Consider the following 25,710-nt stretch of genomic DNA (forward strand, 5'->3'; position numbering starts at 1 on the left):
GCCTTTCTGAGTGGGGTCACCCTTGTGGTATTGTTGTGTCTTGGGAAAGTGACAAATTTCGTACACTTCTAACAGTTGGTATCCCATGTCCAGAGCTTTGAACAATCCTACGCTGACCCACGTCCCCGTCAAGGCCCGTTCTTCCTGGGTGTGCTGACAAGTCTTTTCTTGGTTGCACGTTTCGGCACAAATACGGCACAAAGGAAACATCAGTTTGCCTTGGCAATGGTGAGGTAAGACGGGATGGTACAAGTCCGTGGGAGGCAAAACTTTACACTTGATCAGACCTTCGTATTGTCGAATGTTTTTCAGGTCGATGTGTTCCGTCAGCAATTGTGGGTGTCCTGCAGGAAAGCGACAATATTTGCACACGTAGGGATACAGCGAACACACGTCCAAGTATTTGATTTCTTCTCCTTTCTCTTCGTCGACTTGGTACAGCAAATAGGTGGCATTAGTCCTTCCTCCGTACAAACTATCCCTCGGGTTCAGCGGGTCCATGAACTGGTAACTTTCCACGAGGCGTTTAAACTCGGAATCGGTGTTCAAACGGTGATCGTACTCGTGTTCCCACATTTCCACCACTTGGCATCCTTCCTGTTCTAACTTTAGACGTCGCTGACAAGTGTCCTGTTACAAGTCTTCCATGGTTCGTTGTAAAAACTGATTTTTAGTGCCGCGGTCAGGGTAACAGACGGGATATCCGTGAAATAAGCAACCGTTAAACTCGTACACGATCTTGGGGTTTTCTAAGTCCCAGCCATCGACCGAATGCGTTCCTATGGTCTTTCTGCGCCCTCCGTTGTGGGCATGCTGAAGCCGTTTGTCTTCCTTGTCGCACAAGTAATGTAACCAGCGTAGGGCTTTGACCGAGTATTGACGTTTGACATAGTTGGGCGCTTGAAGACTGATGACAGCCACGGTGTTTTCAGGCATGAATCGTTGCCGGTACACTAAGGAACACGCTTTGGCAATGATGCAAGCTTCTTTCAAAGGATCAACCCCTCCGTGTTCCATGAACAGTTCTCGAAATTTTCCACACAACGCCGTAAAATGTCCACGTCGGAACGACAATACTTTAGCATTTCTTCCTGAAAGTCGAAAGGGTCTGAGGCGTGAGTTTGGTACCAAGCGTAGAAAGCTTCTCGTTGTTCGGTACGCATGTTGTCTGGGTCGTAGTCTTTAGCCTCGGGCAAATGGGGTTGAACGGCATGTTGATTGGCTTCCGTATTGAAAAAGTGTGGAAAGTACCCTTTAGCCATTTCTGTCATTCCAAACGTTTTAGGCATTCGACTCAAAGGCATGGCCAAGTAACTCATCGAATCTTTAAACTGTACTTGTCCCACTTGCATGAAAATGATTTTGGCTCCGTTCAAAGTGACTTTAGGACGTTCGGTTCCATGTTCTGTATAGTATCTAAGAAGAAACTGTCCATCGTATCTGGAGAAATTCTGAACCATCACCGTGGCATGACGATGACAATCTCCGTAACGTTCGATGTCCTCTTGGCTCCACGTCTTGTCGATGGGGTCTAAGACCCATCGAGCGAAATCGACTAGCGTGTTCGGTCCTCGAAAGATTTTTTCACGCCCTCCAGGAATCTTACTGCAGTGAGGGCAATGACTCAAAATAGGTTCTTGAATGCACTTCTCGCACGCACGATGAGCCATGCAGAAATTAGGAATGTGAATGCCGGTCTCTTGCATGCATTCGAAATCGAAAAAGATAAAATTGCCTTTATTATTCTTGTGACCGTCCTCTTTCTCTGGTTGGGGTTGGTATTTTTGCACGTAGCATTGGTGTTCCAAGTCCACAATGTGGTGACAAATGTGACATTTTTTCTTTCCTCGACATACGTGTGCCTTGGCATTATTGGTAAGTATGCCTTGTCCACACGTAGGGCACAATCTCAGCAGTTGACAAGCACATTTCTTCTGTGAACCTTGCGTCTTCAAATGTTGTTGGTAACAGGCAGGGCTGACAAACGTGCGCAAACAAGTTGAACAATGCACTGGTTCTTGTCCTTCGCTCAGACAGGGTGGAGAGGCCAAACATCCTGGACATTTCGATCCACAATGTTTGTGTTGCTCTCGATTGTTATAGCCATAGTCACACTTCTCACAGTAATAACTGTATCCCAGGAATGCAGTGATACTGGTAATGGTATCGAAATGTTCATCGTGATGATAAAGGTGAATGTATTTTCCATCCTTAAAGTCTTTCCCTCGAAACAACAGAGGCCCGCGCACTTCTTGAGGGTGCACTTTCAAGGCGTAGAGTGGAGCTAGGACATCTTGCAATTTTTGCATTTCAGGAATGCCGCAGGGTGTGTCTGTGGACAGGCCGGCTTGTTGTAATAGGAGTTCTGCTTCACTTCGTTGTTTGGCTCGGTCCGATTTTTGAATAGTTTTCCAGGCTCTTTTCCATTCTGCCGTGTCGTTCTTGTTGGCATAGGTTCGTCCCACCACGATAGCCCTGGCTAAACACATCTGGTCTTGAGGGTTGTGAATTTGGACGAGGCTCTTTTTGGTGCTGCGAAGGTAGTTCACCAATAACACCTTATTGCGTTGTCCGGTCCCTTGAGGAGGTGAAACGTGGGTCATGTCCAGTGTGGCTTTTCCATCGGTGATGTCAAACTCTTCATTGGATTGTTGTACGTGTTGAATCTTGTCCATGACTTTGGAAGCGGTCAATTCTGCAGGGGTGCTAAACTCGATCCAAACAGGGGATTTCAAACCGTCGTGTTGTATAGAAAGTCTCAAGCGATCGTCTTCTTTGGGTTGACATCGTCGCTTGAGTGTGGTGAGTAAAGAATCCCACACCCCGGTGATGAACCCTTCTGCTTTCTCTAAGGGTACGTCGGCTTTGAAATCTTTAAACTTCACCGTGTATTTGTAAGCCGTGGTTCTAAATTTTCTAGAGGAGCGCTTTTCTGTCTCTCGAATGGAATAGTATTTTTCAGGGTTAACTGAGGGTGGTGAACTTTGTTTAGAGGGTTTGGATTCTGGTTCACTCATGTCCTCTTCAAAATCACTGGCATGAATTTGTGCCAAGACTTCAGCTCTGGTACGAGGCGATAGATCACGTTTCTGCCTCTTACTTTCTTCTTCTTTCTTCTCAAATGAATAGGATCGTTTCATCTTGAGTGTAAAACGTCAAATGACTAAAGTTTAAACACCATGGGCTACTTTATAGTCATGGCAGACCAGTGTATATAAAGGGTATGTGTCTTGTCCTTTCACTATTCATTTCACTCTCTAACCGAGCACAACGATGGAAGAGACTACCCAAAATCGAACGTTTCATCAGAGCTTTGCCAGGGGTCATTAGAAACTTTTCTTCAGACCAACCTTCGGACTATTCTCCTTCCTTGCGAGATAAAAGTGAAGATACTTGCTATATCTGTCAGAAGAAATGGCATTGGTCTTCAGAGTGTCCAGACCGTCAAAAAAGAAAAACAGGGGTTAGAAAAGACAAAATTCAAGATACCTGTTATTATTGTAAAGAAAAAGGACATTGGTCTCCAGATTGCCCAAAAAAGAAACAAGAGGAGTCAGAAGAAGAGAGGGAGTGTTCACAGGAAGAAGAGGAAGAAAGCAGACAGGTGAAGAAAAAGAAACAGGAGAAGAAAAGAAGAAGGGAAGAAAGTGAGGAGGAAGAAGCGGAAAAGACTGTGACTGTGAAGAAATTTAAAAAACAGAGAGAGTAAATAATGAGACAGAAGAAGTCTATGAACTTTTTAAAGTGATTTGTTGTGAATTGTGAATTGTACTGTAAATATTAATAAAAGAATAAATTAATTATAAAAGGTAAGTGTCTTTGGGTTTTTGATTTTAAAATAAGAACCTATACTCACGCACTCATACACAGACACGTACTATAGGGGTAAAATGGGGCTTTTGTAGTTATTGGCAATTGAAAGTGTATCTGTTTTCGAGAGACGTGGGTGGCCCTGAAAAGGGCCCTTTTTGGTGTAGGGGTGAGTTTAAGCAATCAACTTTAACTGCCTGAAGCCTTTGCCACGGCCGAGGCCTACTTCTGATGATGATGATGATGATGATGATTTGGTTGAAATCACTAAGGGTGGTACGGTAGGCTTAGTCACAGGGCTGGAGTGTTTAGCTCGGGAAGGTCGTATTCTCTTCGGTCGTGATAAAGAAGTCTGATACATTTGTTTCAGACTTCTTAACTCCACTAAAATGTCCAACAGTACCGTGACGGTTTGACTTTCACCCTCTTGTTTCTTTGTTGCTTCTTCTTGCTGTTTTTTTCTTACCTCTTCTTCTTGCTGCTATTGCTGTAGGAGAAAAGCTTGTTCTGCTTCCTTTTGCTGCTGCATAAATTTCTCCAATTCTTCTTTCTGTCTCTGTCTAAAATTCTCCACGTGTGTTAATGAAGGAGAAGGTGACGAAGGTTCTGGAACAAATTCTTGCGAGGTAAGAAAATCCACATAATCTCAATTCACCTCTTCTGAAAGTAAGTCCGGGTTCCCTTGTGTAGTCTCAACGGCTGGTGCACCCCAATTGATCGTTTTCTGAGTTTCCGTCATGTTGAAAAACTGTCGCATGGATTGACTGCGCACAGGCGATAGCGAATCTATATAGACTACGTGACGTCACAGACTGCTCTCTTCGGATTGGATGTGGGCTGACTGAATTTTGTAACGCGTGTTTGGATTGGTCAACGAACTCAATCCGTTTCAATCCTTTCTCTACCTATAAATAAGTGCAGTTCAGTGCAATCACTCACCTGTTACTTGCCGCCTCAAGATGTGGACCGACGTACAATTTTCCACGCTTGTGTCTTCGATAATGTTAAGGACGGACATACCCATGTATGTCCGATCCAACTGGACAGTTATCCACAGGACAGACACAAGTCTATGGATGCGAAGAATCTATGTGGAGCGTCAAGGATGTCTCAAAAGAATACTCATTTACGGTCCTACAGTCAGGCGCAGCCTAATGACAAGAAGAAGACCAATGCGGTGCCCCTTATGTTAATATACCTTAATATTAACATAAACCCAAAGGCCCTTTTCAGGGCCACTCCAATCTCTCGAAAAGAGATAGACTTTCAATTGCCTACCCATTTTTTTTATTTGTGTGTGTGTGTTTGTGTGTGTGTGTGTGTGTGTGTGTGTGTGTGTGTTAATTTCCCCTTGTCCCTATACAGACCCACGATTTATTCCCATGTTAATTTCCCCTTGTCCCTATGCAGGCCCACGATTTATTCCCATTGTCCCTATACAGGCCCACAATTTATTCCCATGTTAATTCCCCTTGTCGCTATACAGGCCCACGATTTTTCTCCATGTTAATTTTACGTAGTCGCTATACAGGCCCAAAGGGTATTTTAATGCTAATTCCCATTGTCGCCAAATCGCCCCACTTCACTACTCATGTTCTATGTAAAATGAACAAAGAAGGCAAATATTAATTGTGTAAGAAAACATTGTATGTAAAGCGAATCAATAATAGCTTTGTTATAACATATCATTACTGAATACGAGTTAGTGTGGTTTGTGCATGCCAACTTTGTCATGGTAATGCTTTAATTAATGACGATTTCATTTATGATGGATGAATATTTTCATTTGCGAAGACTACTGACTCTTGATTATTGACTATTGACTCTTCCTATTTCACATACATTCAATATCGTTAATACATGTGTATTCGTAGTTTATTTGCGTTGATTAAAATTTATGCTTTCAATAGACATTTGTTATATTCTGTGCCATGTAGGCACCGTTATTGCGTTGTGGTTGTAATGAAAGTCAAGTCACAATTAGAAAAGAATTAAGAGGTTATTTATAAAAATAATTGACAATTTTTTTTATGATGGGTTAAAAAGAGAAAAGAATAAGTAGCATATGCAGCAAAAGACAAACGCTAATGCCAATTCAGATTTATAAATATTTTAATAATTACAAGCATAATTGCTAAGACATGAATATTAAAATCTAATATCAAATACTAAAATAATAAAATAAACTAGAGACAAACAGTCATACATATAACTATATTGTTATAAAGGATATACAATATATCAATTTAAATTATACAATTTTATATAGTGCATTAGCATTAAGTCCATTAGGATACAGAGTATCTAACTTATGAATCCAATAAGTTTCTTTTGTGAGCCTATTCATGTCACCATGCACAATGTCTATTGATTTTTCGTGCCTGAAGAAGCTTACATTAAATGCGAAACTATTTGCACAGAATTTTCGGCGTTTGTGTTGTCTTTTTAAATCACAGTATCAAATACTATAACAATATTGTTTATAACGGCTGTAAAATAAATTTAACAGCAAAATATAGTAATTAATTCTACAATAACAGCAACAAATAATCATCCAACTATATAAAAAAAAAATACGTGCATACATAGATATTCCCTTTGCGACCAAAAAAAAACTTAACAAAATTGCACATAGCGGCTGCTGACGTTAATATTACGATATAGGATGTTATCTTAGAATAACAGAGGGATATAGTACTGTTGTTGCTACAGTGTTTATACTTACACTTTGAGACCATACAGATCGCCGACGGAGCTAAAAAACTGAGAAGTTTTTATTTCGTGCTGCATGTGCTGGTCCCAAAGTGTATTTAATGATTTCTAAAATCTGTAGCTTAGTCTCTGAGTCCTAGGTCGTTACATTGGACGGTTAGGCGCACCAGATCATATGTATAACGGTAACTTGTGACTTACAGAAATACAAATATTAAGGGTGTCGATGGCCGAGTGGTTTAATTCGTCGTCTTACGAATTCATCCAGCTCACCGTCGCAGGTGGATGTATCCGTGCTCTTTACCCCACCCCAAATACCGCCAATAGCCAAATCAGGACACTTTTAGATTAAAGATGCCAGCAGCATTTCTCGATTACCATCGTGAATTTTATGAGAAATTAATCAACTATAGTGTTACAAGTGTCAGGTAAAGGTACTGTGAAAAGTACAATGCGATCGCTGATTCTTTCCTAATATCGGTACTACGATCTTTGTAATCAGTAAAGGTCTGCTGCTTGCTATCCGTGCTTTATTTTTGTCTAGGTGTCAATCCTCCTTGACCAGTGCTTCAGTTTTTGTAGCTCATTGTTTTAGCAATATATGTAAAACTGTCATTGACTTTGACTTGAATATATATGGGTATTGTATAATAGCTGTCTTCTTCTTCTTTATATTATTATTATTATTATTATTATTATTCAATCTTTAAAACGGTCTTTTGTAACCCGGGCCTTTTCGGTCCATGTCTTTCTGACCCGATACTGGTCTTTCTGGACCGGGCCTTTTTAACCCAGGCCTTTTCCGTACCGGTCCTTTCTGACCAGTTACCCGGCCAACTGATATGTAGGCGAACGAAGCAGGTCCATTTCTTTGGTGAGAATTTGAATTTGGTAGAGAAAAGACACCAGTGTAAGGAAAGTCTGAAGAAGAAGAAAAAAATTACTTTGTAGAAATGCGTCGTTATTGGTTGCCAGTTGTGTGATATTCCTGAACATTTGACTTTGGTTATACTGGTAGCGGACATCAAAACACGCTCCACAGCAGCCGTTAGTTAGGCTGTAAGACCCTCAGAAAAAAAAATATCGGGTGATCTGACTTACGTTGTAGGATTAATACCAACTTTAAAGATGATATGATGATAGGTTTGGTCTTGAGTGGAAATCTGAATTCTTACATGATGGAATCTGGTGGAGAAAATAAAGCTTTTCAGTGTGAAGTGTGTAATAAAAGATTTATTCGCACTGGAACATTGAATGAGCACATGAGGACACATACAGGAGAAAAACCATTTAAATGTGAAGTGTGTGATAAAAGGTTTAGAAACAGTGGACAGCTAACGATGCATGTGAGTATACATACTGGAGAAAACCCATATAAGTGTGAAGTATGTGATAAAAGGTTTATTAACTGTGGCAGTATGAATAAGCACAAAAGGATACACACCGGGGAAAAACCATATAAGTGTGAAGTATGTGATAAAAGGTTTATTAACTGTGGCAGTCTGAATAAGCACAAAAGGATACACACCGGGGAAAAACCATATAAGTGTGAAGTATGTGATAAAAGGTTTTTTAACCGTGGACCTCTGAATATACACATGAGGATACATACTGGGGAAAAACCATTCAAATGTGAAGTATGTGATAAGAGGTTTCGTAACAGTGGAGATGTGAATAGGCACATTAAAACACATACTGGAGAAAAACCATTTAAATGTGAAGTGTGTGATAAAATGTTTAGTAACAGTGGACAGCTAAAAATGCATGTGAGGATACATACTGGAGAAAAACCATATAAATGTGTAGTATGTGATAAAAGGTTTATTCACAGCGGACATCTGAATGAGCACATGAAGGTACACACCGGGGAAAAACCATATAAGTGTGAAGTATGTGATAAAAGGTTTAGTAACAGTAGAATTCTGAATGAGCACACAAGAACGCATACTGGAGAAAAACCATATAAGTGTGAAGTGTGTAATAAAAGGTTTTGTCACAATGGAAATTTGAATAGGCACATAAGGACACATTCTAGAGAAAAACCATTGATGTGTAAAGAATGTGATAAAATATTTTGGGAGGGTAAAAATCTTAGAGACCATATGAGGATACATACTGGAGAAAAACCATTTAAATGTGAAGTGTGTGATAAAATGTTTAGAAACAGTGGACAGCTAACAATGCATGTGAGGATACATACTGGAGAAAAACCATATAAGTGTGAAGTTTGTGATAAAAGGTTTATTAACTGTAGCAGTCTGAATAAGCACAAAAGAATACACACCGGGGAAAAACCATTCAAATGTGAAGTATGTGATAAGAGGTTTCGTAACAGTGGAATTCTGCATAAGCACATCAGAACACATACTGGAGAAAAACCATTTAAGTGTGAACAGTGTAATAAAACATTTAGCCAGAATGAAATATTATCAGTTCACATGAGGATACATACTGGAGAAAAAACATTTAAGTGTGAAGTATGTGAGAGAATGTTTAGTAGAAGTGATGGTCTGAACAATCACATAAGAACACATACTGGAGAAAATTCTTTTAAGTGTGGAATATGTGAGAAAGTGTTTAGTAGAAGTGGAACTCGAACAGTGCACATGAGGATACATAATGGTGTGGAGAAAAGTCTCTTGAGGGTGAAGTATGTGATGAAGGGTTAGTCCCAGTTGTAATTTGAATGAACACACAAGGACACATAATGGAAAAGAATAAAATATTCCAGATGTTTTCCATTAGTTTTGAAAGTTGTTATGTCATCACAGTAATATAAAATGTCTTTGAATGAGTTCTCAACAATCCAAATTGCCAATGAGTGCATTGTAATTGCAATGAATATTTAAATAATTCCTCAAGAATATATTTGAACACTCTACTGATAGATTTCCAAAGATTGATATGAAACAGGAATGAATAGTTTCTTTAGAAAGCTACAATTTCTAGGAAATTGTTACCTGAACTTTGACACAAAATAATACTCTGGGTCCGTATTCGAGAAACTCCTCAAAGTTGAGTGAGAAACTGAACTCAAAAAGCTGAACTTGTCCCTGATGTGAGTGTCCACTCAATGAATATTTCATGAAAACTGATCTCCTCAAATATGAGTGAACTCAGTTGTGGGGTCATAATGCTCACCTTATTAAGTGATTAAGTGGTCTGTTACTGAAATTGCCATTTATGAAAGTGTAAAATATACTTGCTGCTAAGAGGATGCTCACACATTTCCATGAATAATCGTGTTGTCTGTATGTGCTTTTTCATAATAGGGTGTTTTGTGTGTATTTTAAAATATGGATTATAGTGAGGTAAAGAAAAAACAATGTGCTTATTGGACCAAAAAAGGAGAAAGTTATGTTACTATGGAGTCTGCTGAAAAAAGAGGGTGTATTGTTTGGAAAGTTTAAAGGCTGTGGAGGTGAAAGGGAGTGAGCGCAAAAGACAAAGAGAAGGCACGGGAAAAGGTGATGGAGGCCGTTAATTCCTAAATATCTACCATATCTATAAACTATTTTTTATTTAATATATCTTTTCAAGATAATTCTATTAATTACTAAAGTTTAGCATTTTCTGGCTAACATACATATTGAGGACTTTGTATAGCGCCTGATCTTTAGAAGCTCTAAACGCTTTGCAACATTGGACAACACCTATTACATTAAAAAAAAAAACAACATATATAATGATATGATTACAAAAACAAACACCATAAAATCAGAGAACATAAAAAACATGCTGAAAATATTTAAGGTAGAAAACATTATTAGGTCTTCAAGTTTGTTCTTGCAGTCAAAATAAGTGAGTTTTACGAGCACTCTTGAATGGGATTACTGTGTCTATGTGTCTAAGTTCAGTGGGCAGTTCATTCCATGTGAAGTGTGTGATAAAAGGTTTAGTATCATACAGTATTTTTAACTGGTGTAAATTTGCTATTTTTATGCTGATATCTAAATTAGTACTGTAATTACTAATGAACAAATAAAGTCTAAAGTAGTATTTGTTTGTTATGGAAAAAAAAATGTTGAGGAATATATACATTTCAAATACATGTATGCGGATTGTCGTTTGAAATATTGCAAACTTTAACATTTTGGGTGGCTGTGGTCTAAAGTGATCACTATTATGGATCACTGCTATCTCACCTCTGTCTGGGTTCGAGTCTTGGGTTCAGCCAATGTTGAGTTTGTGAGAAAGCTTGCCAGTAGCTTCTTGTAGGTCTGTGGTTCTTTCCTGGGTGTTTCCTCAACCGTTTATACAGGCTGACATATATAGCTTATCTTGTGCTGAAAAATGGTGTTAAACCCTACAACAACAACAACATTTTGTTAATAGTTGCATTGTGAACTATATTTATTACCGGTATTACTGAAAACTTATTCCTGAATATAGCAAACTGCATCCATAATATTTACAGAAAATTTAAATGTTTCAAATGAAACCGATTCAATAACCATCACTATTTGTAACTAAATTAGTAAAAAATATTGGCCTTCATGTTTTTCTTATATTGATTTCTTTAACTTATCTTACCATCAACAGAAAGATATACCTGCATTTCATACTTTTTCATAATAAATAGTTTCTTCAATAACATTGTTCAGCCGAGGAAACAGTTGATGAATTGAGAAAGCCAAAAACAGGTGCTGGGCCTCTACCTTCTAAAGAGCTAATTATAAATCAAATATATAACCACCCACAAATGGAGGGCCTGTGTTTTTGACATTGGTGTATCTATCTTTATATTTGAGTGTTTGCTTAATAGTATGTACTTTCATTTAATAAAATATTGAAATTTTTTAATCATGTTTGCATCATGATCTATATTATTTCAATAATAACAAAATTGAAAATTTAGAAATATAAAACAATGTACATAATCAGATAATTTGTTCTATATAATGTACCTGAACATTCAAGGAGCAGCAGAGTGGGTGAACATGCCACTTTTAGAAGTCCATTTGTGAAAATAACCCTTCCTGTGAGAATGACACACAAGTGTCCATAACACTAAACTGAGGCCTCTAACCATGTGAGCACATTTTTTTCTTGATGTTTGTCTCGTGTCAGATTTTTATGTGTTCTCGTTTACCAACCCAACACTTACTTTGGTCTTCAGCCTCTCTGCTGCTGTCTGTATAAAAAAAGTTCTCTCAACCAAAATTTTTATCAAGACCTATGCGATATCACATCCAAGAATCATGTAAATATATTGTAATAAATCCATGAGGAATCGCTTGCAATTTTGAAAATAAAGTTTTCAATTTGATTATATCCATGTCCCCTGAACACCAAGTCTGGTGGATGTTTCATAGTGTGTGGGTATCAACACTGTTATAGACAAGCAGGAGACTGCAGTTATCTCTCATCACTTTTAGGTATTTGCACATTTTGCTGAACTACATATATAATATCGGTGTCATTGTGTCTGCCTTGCGAAAATATCCAAGCTGGATTTGATTGTTTGTCAAGCATTAAATCATCATATACTATGAGATTGTTGATACCCTGTGCTGAGATCATCTACCAACGGCGCATCGTTGATGTCTGTGATAAAATCAAAAATATAATTGCTTTCCTCATCCATCAACTATGCATTTTCAATAAAATCTTTAAACATGTAGCATCGCAGATCATCTGCAGATGGTGCCACTAAACATAACTTATCCCACTTGAGCCATCTCATTATCAGGTTAAGTAACAATTGCATCTTACCAGACCCAGATGGACCTATGATATAATTTGGTAGCGCTGGACTGGCTCTTGCTTTATTATCAGGTTAAGTAACAACTGTATCTTACCAGACCAAGATGGACTTATGATAATTGCTCAGATAGAATTTGGTAGTGCTGGATGATGCTTGACTGGCTCTAGCTTTCATGTCACTGAGAAATCAATAGCATCCATGTTTTAGAATTATAATAAGTATATGGATCTATGTTATGTTCAATGCAGAGCACTCACCCTCATCATCGGTAGGACCAGTGGATTAAAAACAGTAACAATGAAGAATAAAAAGCGTGCACTTGCAAGTGTGTGAAATGTGGTACCAAAAAAAATACAAATTTATCCATCATGCAACAGGCGGAGATATCGCTGCTTCTCTGGGAAAATTACCAGAGGATCCTATGATCTAGGTATCCTGGCAAGAAGCATCTTCCTGGATACAATTATTGTTGACACCTGGAACCCGACTTCATATCCAACTTGATGTTAAAGATCAACGAAGACCTGGAGATTAACCAGTAAACACAATTGACCAAGCATGCCATGTTCATGACTTTGGGTATAAAAATCCAGATCTGCAACAGCGACATATTGCAGACATGAAGTTGATTCACACTCTAAATCAGAGGTGGGCAAACTTTCTAGTGCAAGTGCCGCATGCACAAATTTACACCGTGTTGCGGGCCGCATAGTTCATTAAAGAAAATAATTAGAAATAGCAAAACAAAAGGTTTTTCTAAATAACAACTAATTAATTTTCAGTTGTTAATATGTTGTTAATATTTGAAAACTTAAACTTCAAAATAAGCACATTTATTTGATAAACAGAGTAACATAAACAGAATCAGTACGAATGATGACTTTTTTCTAGGCCGCATGAAAACCCTTGGCGGGCCACGTATTTTGCCCACCCCTGCTCTAAAGTCTGTAAAAAATAAATTTCTCAGAAAGAAGCTTGCTAAATTTTAGATCTGCAATGAAAGGTAAACTAGTGCTAGGGGCCAGATCTTAATCATAAATAACTATTATATGGACTCAGTTTATTATAGCCCAAGAGGATATTGGATGGGTAGAGCAGCGATTAGTAAACTTGCTGATGCATCAAGTGTTGCACTTTCTGTCACTGAAGATTGTTTAGCATAATAGGGAATAGGGCACATTTAGCCGCCACCACCTAAAAATATTCTGTATGCACATTTTGATGTTGGCACTCCCAATGAATTTCATTAGGCAGATATTTTGTTTTTACCACATGATACTATTAGAAATGGTAGACATCAATTGCACACGTACAAATATGCATTGACTGTCATTGACATTGTGAGAAGATATAAAGAAGCAGAAGCACTATCAACAAAGACATTTGAAAGAGTTCCTGGTGCAGCAAGGTAATGTCAAAATCAGACAAGGGCACACTGCAGTTCATCATGATCAGGCGTGATTTAGCGATTAGCGATTAAATTGAACACTAGCTGACCGACTGTTCGGATATCAGTATGCTCAAGAAATATCCCTGAATAAAGTTCATGCAGACAAGAGATCTTGTGAATGGGTTGCAAGACAACCAAGTGTGATAGCTGCATTAAACAATGAGATTACTCTTTGTAATAAGGCTTGTGTAACAGATTTCTGTGGATATCACCTGCAGAGTGTATGATGAGTAAGTCATGTTCCAAATGCAACACGGTGGTCAGGGCGAAATGCAATTATGCATGACATATGGAAATAGAAAATACCCGGCATTGAAAAGGTATTATAATAAAGGAAAATGACGGCGTTGAATTTCCCAAAAAATATGCTGAAGACTATCTCCCTAGAGTTTTCATAGATTTTGTCGAGGGATAGAAATCTTACATATTTTTTTTTAGTAATAAAATAACAATTTGGACAAGTCATCATTTGCTATATAAATGAAGCAAGGAAATAACGTTGATGTGTTTTGAGTGCATCCCATCATAAAATAAATTATGAGGCATCGCGTGCTGGTGTGATTAGAAACTGCCGACTCAAAACACCAATCGGTTCTGTTACAAATGCTGGTTATATTAGATTTACTGCTGAAAAAGGTATCACATCCACAAATTTTGTGTATGTTTTAATGGTTTGATCGAAGATGGTTTTGTGATTGATCATGTTAATGGCCCAAAAACTTGATAATTCTTTGATAATCTTCAGACTATTACACAGTCAGAATTCTGCACGGGGAAATATAATAAGCATACAAGACCAGTTAAATCTGTAAATACGGAGACAGGTGAATTATTAACATTTCCATCAATGAATGAGGCTGGAAACTATTTTGATATTTGCTGTCGTTCGGTACGCCGTGTCGCAGATAATATAACCAACACAGGATTTTCAAAGAAATAGCGAATACTATTTCAATATCTCACCTGACTTGTTAGATTGCGTGTATTGGACTGTAAGCGGTCAAGGGAGATAACTCTGCAGGGACTACAGAGGGATACTGTTGGTGTATTACATCAAGGCCATGCTACAGATTAAAAATCGTTCAGTCGGACAGTGAATGGAAGCGTGCATAGATAGTTTTTATTTTCTGTTTGTGTGTGCAGAAACTTCACACAATCCCGGGAAAGTAAATCAAAGCGTGAGTGGTTTTGCGATGATGTATTTGTAAGCACCTGATTATCGTATGTGTACATGTGTATCATTTAATACCCTCAGTTGTTTAGAGAAAGTAAATCAGTATTCCGTCGCAGATCAATTGTTTTTCATTCACTGACCGACTACAGACGTCGTCTATATACATGTTCATGTAGCTTTGATAACTATATCCGCCTTTGTTCAGAAGATTGATTTCATTGTGTAAAAAGCCTACATGTACGGGTAAATAGTTATTGGGGGTCTATTAGACCCCATAGGGTATAATACAATGGCTAAGTTATTGATTCAGTGGGCGTGCTCATCTTAACATGGCGGTTGTCTTATATCTGCAATAAGGTAGGGGAGTTTTCTCTGAGTTTTTCCCGTTCTATATAATTGTATATATGAGTTCCGAGCATATATAGGAAAACACAAATCATAGCGCAATCGGTAACGTATCTTACTAGCGATCAATGGATAAATAAATGTAAGAGAGACTATAGTTGTACGAATTCTGCTATCAGTGGTGCCAGTGGCTATGCAACCGTTATAGATTTACATTCGAGTCTGTTGATGTTTGATCTAAATCAAAATCCATTAAATGAGACAGTCACGACAAATAGTCAGTAACACCCTACGGCCTTACCGGTTTAAACGTACCCAACCTTCCCCCATTCATGGGCAATGTCAATATGATTTAAAAAGTTAGCTAAGATTGCATTAATGTTTGTTATTTCGCAATGACAAAATGATAGGAATGTAGACTTTACTACTGCAAAACTACCATATAATCAAACAAATGACGATGTTCACAAGCAAGCTTCTCACACCTTCATGAAAAGTGCATATTTTTTCATGTTCTGACACTACATTCTCCGTTATTGATTGTTGAAGGTTCCTGAGTATTCTAGCCGTTATTTTGTTAGTTTGGCAGAGGGTTCCGCATTCACTTTCACACGTTTTGCAGAAAATACAACATAATTCTAAATGTTGACATTCACGTAAGTAAAATGCACACTACTTATTTATCAAGCCATTAATTAAATAATTATAAGTTACTGCATATTTATTGCAAAATATGAACGAATTTCTCGGATGGAAATACTGCACGACCCTGGAAGTACAGTATATCCATCTGACAAAACGAGTTCATATTTCCCCATACAAATGCAGCAACCTATATATATATATATATATATATATATATATATATATATATATATAAAGACTTCAGGTAGTTTAAATGAATTGCCTACAGTTAATTATTTGTGTATAACAGGGATGAATTTCTCTAGAGGTCCATCTCTAAATTGAGTTTGATCCTGTTCCCTCTGGTTTGCAGGTAGATTTTACTAGCAGGAACTTAAACTAGGCCTAGTTGTAATATAGCCTTAAATATATAAGGCTTTCCATTTTGAGTTACTACAATTGCTTTAACACGTTAACGTCACTTTATTAATAGATTATATCTCCATAACACTGGACCTCAAGCATCAACTGCGGTTTTTAAATGCCTTTTATTTCGTCCAAAGCTGTTTCAATTACATTGTTCCTATTTATAATGATGAAGGATTTATCACCTTCAATCGTTGACTTCTGATTTTCAGTTCCAATTTTATGCACGTTATGACCCTTCGTTGCCAATATTGAAGGACGGCAACTGGGTCATGCATGTTGTCATCTGCGCAATGCTGAACACAGCATTTTACAATGTGCTCAATTTCCGTAACCTTATGTTCCAAGCCATCAAAAGGAAAGAATGTTTCGTGTAACCGTTCATTATGCTCTGCGTTTTGATTTAAATGATGTTCATGAGAATATATATGAATATATATTGCAATAATTATTATCAGTACCAAGATGCCTTCTTTATTATAAACTCTCTCTCTCTCTCTCTCTCTCTCTCTCTCTCTCTCTCGTACTATAATGATAGCACATAGACCTTCTTTCCTCCTGTATGTATATATCTTGTTACAGAAACTGGTGGAGATCACGTTGTAGATTCGAATTAATGTGTGTTCTATGCGACAAGGTGATGAAAGAAAAGATGTCATAAATTGTATTGCTCAGTTTGAGTCGACCGAATTAATGCTGTCCAATGACTATTTGGCTCCTTCGCGCCTGAGATAGTAACGTCTCTGCGCATCACCATGAAGACGTTTGAACGTTATATAAAGACGAAATTACCGCATATAAAGAGGGTTGCACATCACATAAGTACAAAATCACATCATATAAAGAGTTTTGCACATCATATAATAAAACATTTCATCTTAAGACAGCCCTGGCGTTCCATTCGATTGCATAGATTTAACTTCAAGTGGTTTGGCAAAGTTTCATTGGACATCACGAGGTGGGTGGGGTTATAATTTTGTAAGATATTGGAATGATAGGATTTACATAAAGTGACATGGAAAATGTGAACCAAAGGTAGTGCACATAATTTACCAATGTGCAAAATATGCTAGATTAGTAAAAGGTAACAATGTATTACCAGTGATATTGAAGAAAACTCGCTCAATTAATAACAATTTGAATTATATATTTTTCATATATGTTTCCAACGCTAAATGTTTATCAGAATTGTTCTTTAATAGTTATCTCTGCTATGAATTTTTAAAAATCATAGAAGGCTTTTATTGATAAATATAGATTCCTTTTCCGGTCCTTTTGCAGTGGGGATGTCCGTTTTCCGTACTTAGTGTGCTAAACAATAATGCCTGCCAAACTCAAAGTTTGTCTGCAGTGCTGCTGGGCATTGCTGAGAACCTAAAGCTTCCGTCGCCAATATTGAATCAAAACGAATACCTGACTCAACGTATTGACGAACATAACATACTGCAAATCTTACTAGTTGAAAAGAGGCAATTGTCATCAGAATATTCTGTTGACAATAATATTTATTTTGGACACACTGGATACCACACATGTATTTTCGTGACTCGCGATATGTCGAGCTCTTTTGCGCGTATCTTTGAGAAGATGTAATATTTATCCGTCGGGGTATGGAAACGAGATACATTGTTACCGACTGTTTCTGTCATCATTTCGGTCGAGTAATTATGCCAGGTTTATAGCTGGTGTTACAAAATTCAACGCAACTATGCCAATAAACGGCAAGATATAGTAAGCAAACTAAACTGATCTTGTAAAATATTTAGTTCAGTTCAAAATGTTATAAAATAATAAGCTATTATTTTGAAGGAAATCAACAATGAATATGATGTAATGTATTTACAACGTTTCGTTTATGGGGAAAAATTACAAAATAATTTAGAAACAGACTATACGCCTAGAATTACTTGAAAATCCCGTTTTAGCGGCAAGTTTACAGTATCGATAGCTTACGATTTTATACGTGTGGGACAACTTCATGGAATCTAGATTAAAATGCAGTATTGTATTAAAGTATACATTTCCATCTTTTATATAACATATTTATTTTATTATTTTAAAATATACATATTAAATAGGATTGTCTGGGTTAAAAGTTCAAGGTCATGGAGTGAGTCTTCATGTTGAGAGTTAGAAAGCATATCAAGTCGGGTTCCAGGAAAGCACATTTAACAGCAGGAAGGGTGAACACACCACTTTGTAGAGCAGTGCATTTGCGAAAATAAAACTTCATACAAAGAGGAACAAACAAGCGTCAGTAATACTAAACTGAAGCCTCTAACCGACCGAGACTTCTAATCGGGTTAGATTTATTTTTATTTTTATTAACGACCAAGAATATTCGCTGTTGGTGGTCACTTCCCTCACTGTATGTGGTAAAAACAGAGATCAGGTGGGGGTGTGTATGTCTCAACTAAACATTTTATCGTGACCTATTCACTCTCGCGACCTAGGATCATGGACATTTATCGTGATAAATCAATGAGGAATTCCTTGCGCTTTTGAGAAGAAGTTTTTAAACATATTCATATCCATATCCCCTGAACACCAGGTCTGGTCGATGTTCTTTAGTGTGTGGATATCAACACCAACGATCAGAAGATTGCAGTTATCGCTTATCACTCTAGGTGTTTGCATATAGCGCTGAGTAACATATAAAATATCGCTATTTTTGTGTTTGCCTCGGGAAAATATCCGAGCTGGATTTGACGGTTTTTTAGCATCACATCATCGTATACCACAAGATTATTAATACATCTATCAAGATCATCCACAGATGAAGCATCATCAATAGCGTGATAAAGTCAATACTATCATTTGCCTCTTACCAAACCCAAATTGGCCTATGATAATTGCTCTGACTGAATTTTTTGTAGCGCTGGATGATGCTTGACTGGTCTTGCTTTCGTATCGCTGAGAAATCGATGATATCAATGTTGTAGAAATATAATAAACAATATGAATTTATATTACGTTCGATGCAGAGCACACAACCCCACCAGTAGATTAAAATAATGACGACGAAAACTAAAGCGCGTACAATTAAAGGCAAGTGTATGAATTGTGGTACAAAAATGCAGACTTATCTCTAATGAAACAGGCTTAGATGTCGCCGTTTCAATGAATAAATTACCACGCGGTTCACGGGCTAAGTATCCTGGCGAGAAGAATCTTCCTGGATATAATTATTGTGGGCCTGGAACCCGACTTGATATCCGACGTGACGAGAAAGATCAACCAAGACCAGGAGAGTATCCAATAAATGCGATTAGCGTGCCACGTTCATGATGTAGTGTATAAAAATCCAGACCTACAGCAACGACATATTTCAGACGTGAAGTTGAGTCATACTCTAATGTCTGTAAAAAATAAATTTCTCTAAGAATCACATGCTAATTGTGTTAGAAGACCTGCGATGAAAGATTAACTTATGCTAGGGGCTGATAATTAGTCGGAAAATTATTATTATAATAATGGAATCGATTGAATGTAGCCCAAGAGGATATTGGAGGGGAAGAGCAACGATTAGTAAACTTGCTGATGTAGCAGGTTTCGCATGTTCTGTTGCTGCAAATTGGTTAGCACGACAGGCAATATGGCAAATTTACCTACCAACATTTAAACACAATTCAGGATTTACATTTTGATGTCATTGCTTCCTATGAGTTTCATCAAGCAGATATTTTGTTTTTACAACATGAGACTATTTAATGTGGTAGACGTCAATCGCGCACATACAAGTAGGCGTTAACTGTCGTTGACGTTGTAAGTAGATATAAAGAAGCAGAGTCGTATCAACAAAGACAGCAACTGAAATTGCATCTGCGTTTGAACGAATTTATCAACGACGATCCTTGCGATGGCCACAGTGGCTGCATGTTGATTCTGGCAAAGAATTTCTTGGTGCAGTAACATCTCTGATGAAACAGCACAACGCCAAAATCAGACGCGGGCACACCGCAGTTCATCGCGATCAGGCAGTCGTTGAAAGATGTAATCCAACACTTGCTGAGCGATTGTTTGTATATCAATATACGCAGGAAATATCCTTGAACAAAGTTCAGAAAGACATGAGATTTTGTGAATGGTTTGCAAGGCTACCATGTGTGATAACTGCGCTAAATAATTACAACTCATGGAGTTTATATGACACCTATCAATCTAATTACGAAAACGAAACCCACATACCAGGACAACGACATGACTCTTTCTGATAAGAACCAGCATGAGGTTATGTAACTGTCAGATATGTATACGAACCTGGCGAATATGAAGGCGGTAATAAAGAGCGACTGATCCAGTCTGGAGTGTAACCACACATAATATTTTCAGCATGGTAAGATCCACTGGCAGACTATAATCTGCACACTAGATTCAACTGCCCCTCAACGTGGAATTGTACGTGAACAATTACAAGTAATTCCTGAAGATACACAGTTACCACCACCTTCACATTTGTGAATTGGCTCCTTGATATCGTTTATAGCAAGCACAATGATTGTTGTTTTTCTTCTTTTTCAGCGTCATGATAAATTCATTATCAAGATCATAGTCGCGCTTATTTTTTGTAACATCGCTGATAACAAGCTATTTGTGATCGTACTATTAAATTGCCAGTAGTTTGAATATTATTTGCTGTGAAGTCTATGATAACCCTACGCAGCTGAGATATTCTTCTGACTCGAGACACTGCCAGATAGACTAATTTGACCATTCAATACGACCATCAACAATCGAAATATTTGTATCAAAAATAGTTAGTCGTTATGACGAATGAATCGTTATACCATATCACTGCGTCCATGGAGATTTATATATCGTTAATGAGCTCTCAACAGCACTCACACGAGCTAAAATAATACCATTTAACTCAAGCTTTTGTTTACTATCGCAACCTGGAATTTCAGCATCAATATTTTGCCAACGCGTATCTGCTGGGTGATAATATAATGGTACCTATAGGTCTGATTTTTTTTTTATGCAACATAAATAATTACTGATAAAGTGCATCACGAACTAGCTTCCGACTTGCAACTATCAAATCAGCAGGCCTTCGTAAATTCAAAAAATCATTTATCGGGTTTTCCGGAGTTATCTCACGCATTATTTCACACTAAACTTTGTCTGGTTGTAGCCTGATTAATTTCTTAAACTCTCTTAATTCTGGATCAAGCGCTCGGTAATCATTAGTTATTTCCTCATAAAAATCTACATATATTTTTAGCCATTCGTGCGGAGATGGTCCAACGAAAGATGTTTGTTGACCACAATCGCCACACATGTTTACAGCAGTATTTCGAGTTAATAACCAATCAAAAAAAGTTTTAAGCGGATCTAAAGACCCAAATGATGATGTTAGGTATATATTGTTCGCCCATTCGTTCAGGGGTCCTTGCATCTTCTTTCCATCTAAATAAGCTGTGATAAGTATGATAGTTCACTCCTCGCTCTTTCATTTCTCTTTCGAGTATATGTGTTGGCTCAAAGCAACCATATCAAACTTTGAAGAAAAAAATTCAATCGCATGCGTTGTTTTAATAGAACCACCGCACCCGTTAAGATAAACAGTTGTATGTTTAGCTACGATATCATACACCGACGTTGCTGATGACAACGCTGATATAAGATTATTTTTATAATAAATATCTGCGGGAATATAATCAGCTGATTCGGAATAACTGAGAATTTTTTTTTCTCTTTTTATTCTCCATTCGCCCCATGATGCATTGTTACCAATCTTTAACACATCTGCGTGTTTTATTATAATTTATATTATATGCATATATGGCAGTTCTAACCACGGTATCAAGAAATTTGTTTATCACCGATAACAGTTTTATCGTAACAGACGCTAACATCGAAGATCATCAATGAGTCAACTATAGTGAGTCACCATCATTATAGGTCACAATTGTACCTAATTTACATTCATCCGATAAGTAATCATTATTCCGGCTTATAAATGTTCCTTTCTCTGTTGTATCAATGATTATAAAATCTAGTTTGGCATCGATTAACCTTGTGCAATGTCGTTTGTGATCACATGATTTACCCTGAGTAAATTCACTAATTATGTTTCTGCCAAAACCCTTCTCAAGTTTATTTACGCATTAAATTTCATTGGGATTACGCTCAAAGATTTCGTCAAGAACAGTTAACGATGCTAAAAACCAGCATCAACGACATATCATAATTACACTATTGGAGCCCATGCACGTTCGCTAAAATGACGACCAAACCAAATATAAGCAGTGGGATGGTTTTCTGTAAATTCAAATGATTCAATTCATGGAAATTCATTTAAATGAAAATCTGGTAAATATCCATTTATCAGAACCCTAGTCATTTCGTGTGTTGGATGTCCAAATTCTTTTAAAATATTTAGTACTCTCTCCCATTCCAAGAAAACTTCCAAGATAACATGCAAGCATATCAACGGAGATAACATCCTTATAATCGTATTTAGTATTCCAGAACCCGTCGTGTCCGTATTCGACACAACTGCGATGTATATCAACAATAAATTCCGATCTTGTCGGTTTCGATGAATTTTTCTCTTGAGCAAAGTGATAAGCAAATGACGGAAAGATAAAGCAATTATCGAGGAAATGTTCAACATCATCGGTATATTTCAACGCAAGATTTTTCATTTCTGAACTTGGAAACAACGATACAGATGAAGGATTACTTTTTCTGACATTTCTCACAAAATAAGAAATATCACCCTCATAAACCTGAATAGTTTTATCTCGTGAAAATATGGTTACGTGCCACGTCCACTCATGTGTGCTATGATGAACGATCTCTATCGAAGTTCCGTTTGATTTATATTTCGATTTATGAAAAATCTCGCCGTCAGTTGTTTTCACTCTTATCGGAAATTTTAATTTCTTTTCCAGCTCAGCAACGTCGTTGATCGTAGAGCCCTGTTCCTTGACATGCTCATCCTACTCATTCTTTTGTTTTTAGAATAAAGATTCCTTACACCATTTCCACGTATTGCATTTGTGAAATTTCTGTAACTGGCGCAGCTATACAATGTAGCGTCGAAAGTTTCATCGTTTGAGATCGACAACTCTAGGTTTATTATGCAGCGGATATATCACATAAACAACTGCCGTCACAGGATATGCTCGTTGATAAAATGTTTTCCCAATACCAGTCAACAATCATGGTTTAAAATATTTACTTAACGTTACAACATATCCAGCGTGATGTGATTCTCGCTCGAACAGGGTCACGTTTGTCACGGATAAGCCAAGTTACATCGGCGGCGTCTAAAGCTACGATCAATTTTATTTTTAAACTGTATCTCTTTTCATCGAGATAAATAATAAATGTCCTTGCTCGCTGGTCATTCGTTAAATCATCAATTTGGAGGTTATCGTTTTGCCTAATTCTGAATGTTGACAACACATGAGCTTCACCATCGTGGCGAAACTCTTTCTTGGCTTCACGGATATTATGGATCAGAGTTTAATTCGTCGAATCAGTATGAACATCCATCAGAGCTCGCCTCGGCAAGTCATGGTTTTTTATGTTAAGATCTAATCTCCCTTGCGAAGGTTTAATTACACATAATCTCGTAAATTCTTCCATATTATAATTAAGGTAAATATATATTTAAATAAATTTAAATTTAGAATATATAATAATTCGAGCAAAGAATAACTGAAAGTGGTTGATGATTGGATCTACAACTCCTTGTAATAAGTCTTTTGTAAATGAATTATACGGATACCACCTACGAAGAGTGAGTCTAAGACCAAAGCCATGTTTACAGTGTAACAAATGAATCGGCGTGAGGGTGGGGGTTGGAAACTGTTATGTTTAGACTGTGGAGGCAGAAACGGTATTGAAACACAACATGATGGTAGTGAATCTCCCATAAAAACGCTGGAGACTATCTCGTTAGATTTTCGTGATAGTGGCGATGGTCACCTGGGATATTGTTTCTAGTAATTAAATAATAATAATTTAGCCAAATAATATTTACTATACAAATGGAGCAAGGAGAATGTGTAACACATCCTTTCGTTACAAATTATAAGGCATCACGTGATGGTATCATCAGAAATTGTACACTAAAATATCGGTCGGTTGGGTTGATAATACTTGTCATCTCAGATTTACTGCCGAGAAAATAGGTATCTGTCATAAATTTACTTATGAAAGTCTTTGTGGTCTGATCGAAAAGAAGTCTCGTGATAGATCACATTAACATCCAAAAACTTGATATTTGTTTGAATAACCTTCAGGCTATTACAGGGAGTTAGAATTGCAAACTTGGAAATGCTGGCAATAATACAAATAATTCAAGACCAGTTATATCTGTAAATACAAGATATGGAAAGAAATACAATTTCAATTCAGCATCCAATCATTTTCATATTTTCCCATCTTCGGTACAAAGAGTCGCATATAAAATAACCAACTCAGCATTTTCAAAGAAATGCAAACAAAAAATAATATTTTAATATTGGATACTGCAGAACTGGGGGTTGTGTCTCCGCTTAATATAGTACTGAGCAATACAAATGCCTGTTGGAAGTAAATAATATATGAGCACTATCCGCTTACGGTAGCAGATGTCTGTATATAAATAAAGTTAATATTACCAATGATCATCACCAGGGAACAGCTATCTCCTTTTGTGCTGTCCAAAATGATGAATGCAAATTGTTTTCAATTTTAAACATATTTTTTATTATATAACGATTTATATGTGATTTTGTGATTTTGTACTGTTGAAAGAGCTGAACTGTGAATGTAGATACATACTAGTGGCAAAATACAGGTTTTTCAAACTATTCTGTGCTGGCGCGAGACAGTTAAACAAAATCATGTGCGATCGTGAGCAATCGGATTATAAACAATCTAATTGTGAAAGTGAAAGTTGTAGCATCTAAACAGAGATAAAAATGTGACACCGATCACGTGGAGTAAAACGTTACCGGCTAATAATAGCTGTCTTCTGAGTATTGTCGGCGGCGTCTGCGCTAAGGAAAAGCAAAAAAATATTTAAAACTTTTTGCTTTGCAAAACACACTGCAAGATATATTGGGGTTGGGTGTGGAAACTTTTTGCGGATTCATTCGACCGGAACATTAAACAATTTTTGAGCTTATCAACTTTAATGCAGCAATATGCATACTTTAAAATGAGATTTTTTTTTCTCCATATTTAACATCAATAATAAGATCTCGAATTAATTTTTGTAATTGTTCCTGAGTCAGAATATCGATCTTTGATTATGCGCTGAAACTCGTTGTTGATCTGTTCGATTTGACAACTGACCGTAGATATACTTACAACTCGCCAATCGGGGGGTCAATCAGGTTTAATTTTATACACAAGTACCATTTGTGAATTGTTTGTTTGCAACCCACCAAATGACGTTGATCTGATATTTGGCCAGCTGTAGTATACTCGCAATTGTGCTGGTGGTATTTCCTTGGCTGA

General features: G+C 37.2%; 1 protein-coding gene across 1 annotated transcript in view; it reads left to right on the plus strand.

The window, feature by feature from the left end:
• Positions 1–25,710, plus strand: part of LOC149783861 (uncharacterized) — a 93,590-nt gene that overhangs the window by 31,226 nt on the left and 36,654 nt on the right. The window contains exon 2 of the mRNA XM_089932923.1: positions 7,620–9,186. Within this exon, the coding sequence (XP_089789049.1) occupies positions 7,620–9,186 (1,567 nt within the window). The remainder of the gene's footprint in view (positions 1–7,619; positions 9,187–25,710) is intronic.

The sequence above is a fragment of the Sinohyriopsis cumingii genome, chromosome 14, assembly GCF_028554795.1.
Source record: "Sinohyriopsis cumingii isolate HCF-2022 chromosome 14, ASM2855479v2, whole genome shotgun sequence".
In the NCBI taxonomy this organism is placed as follows: Eukaryota; Metazoa; Mollusca; class Bivalvia; order Unionida; family Unionidae; genus Sinohyriopsis; species Sinohyriopsis cumingii.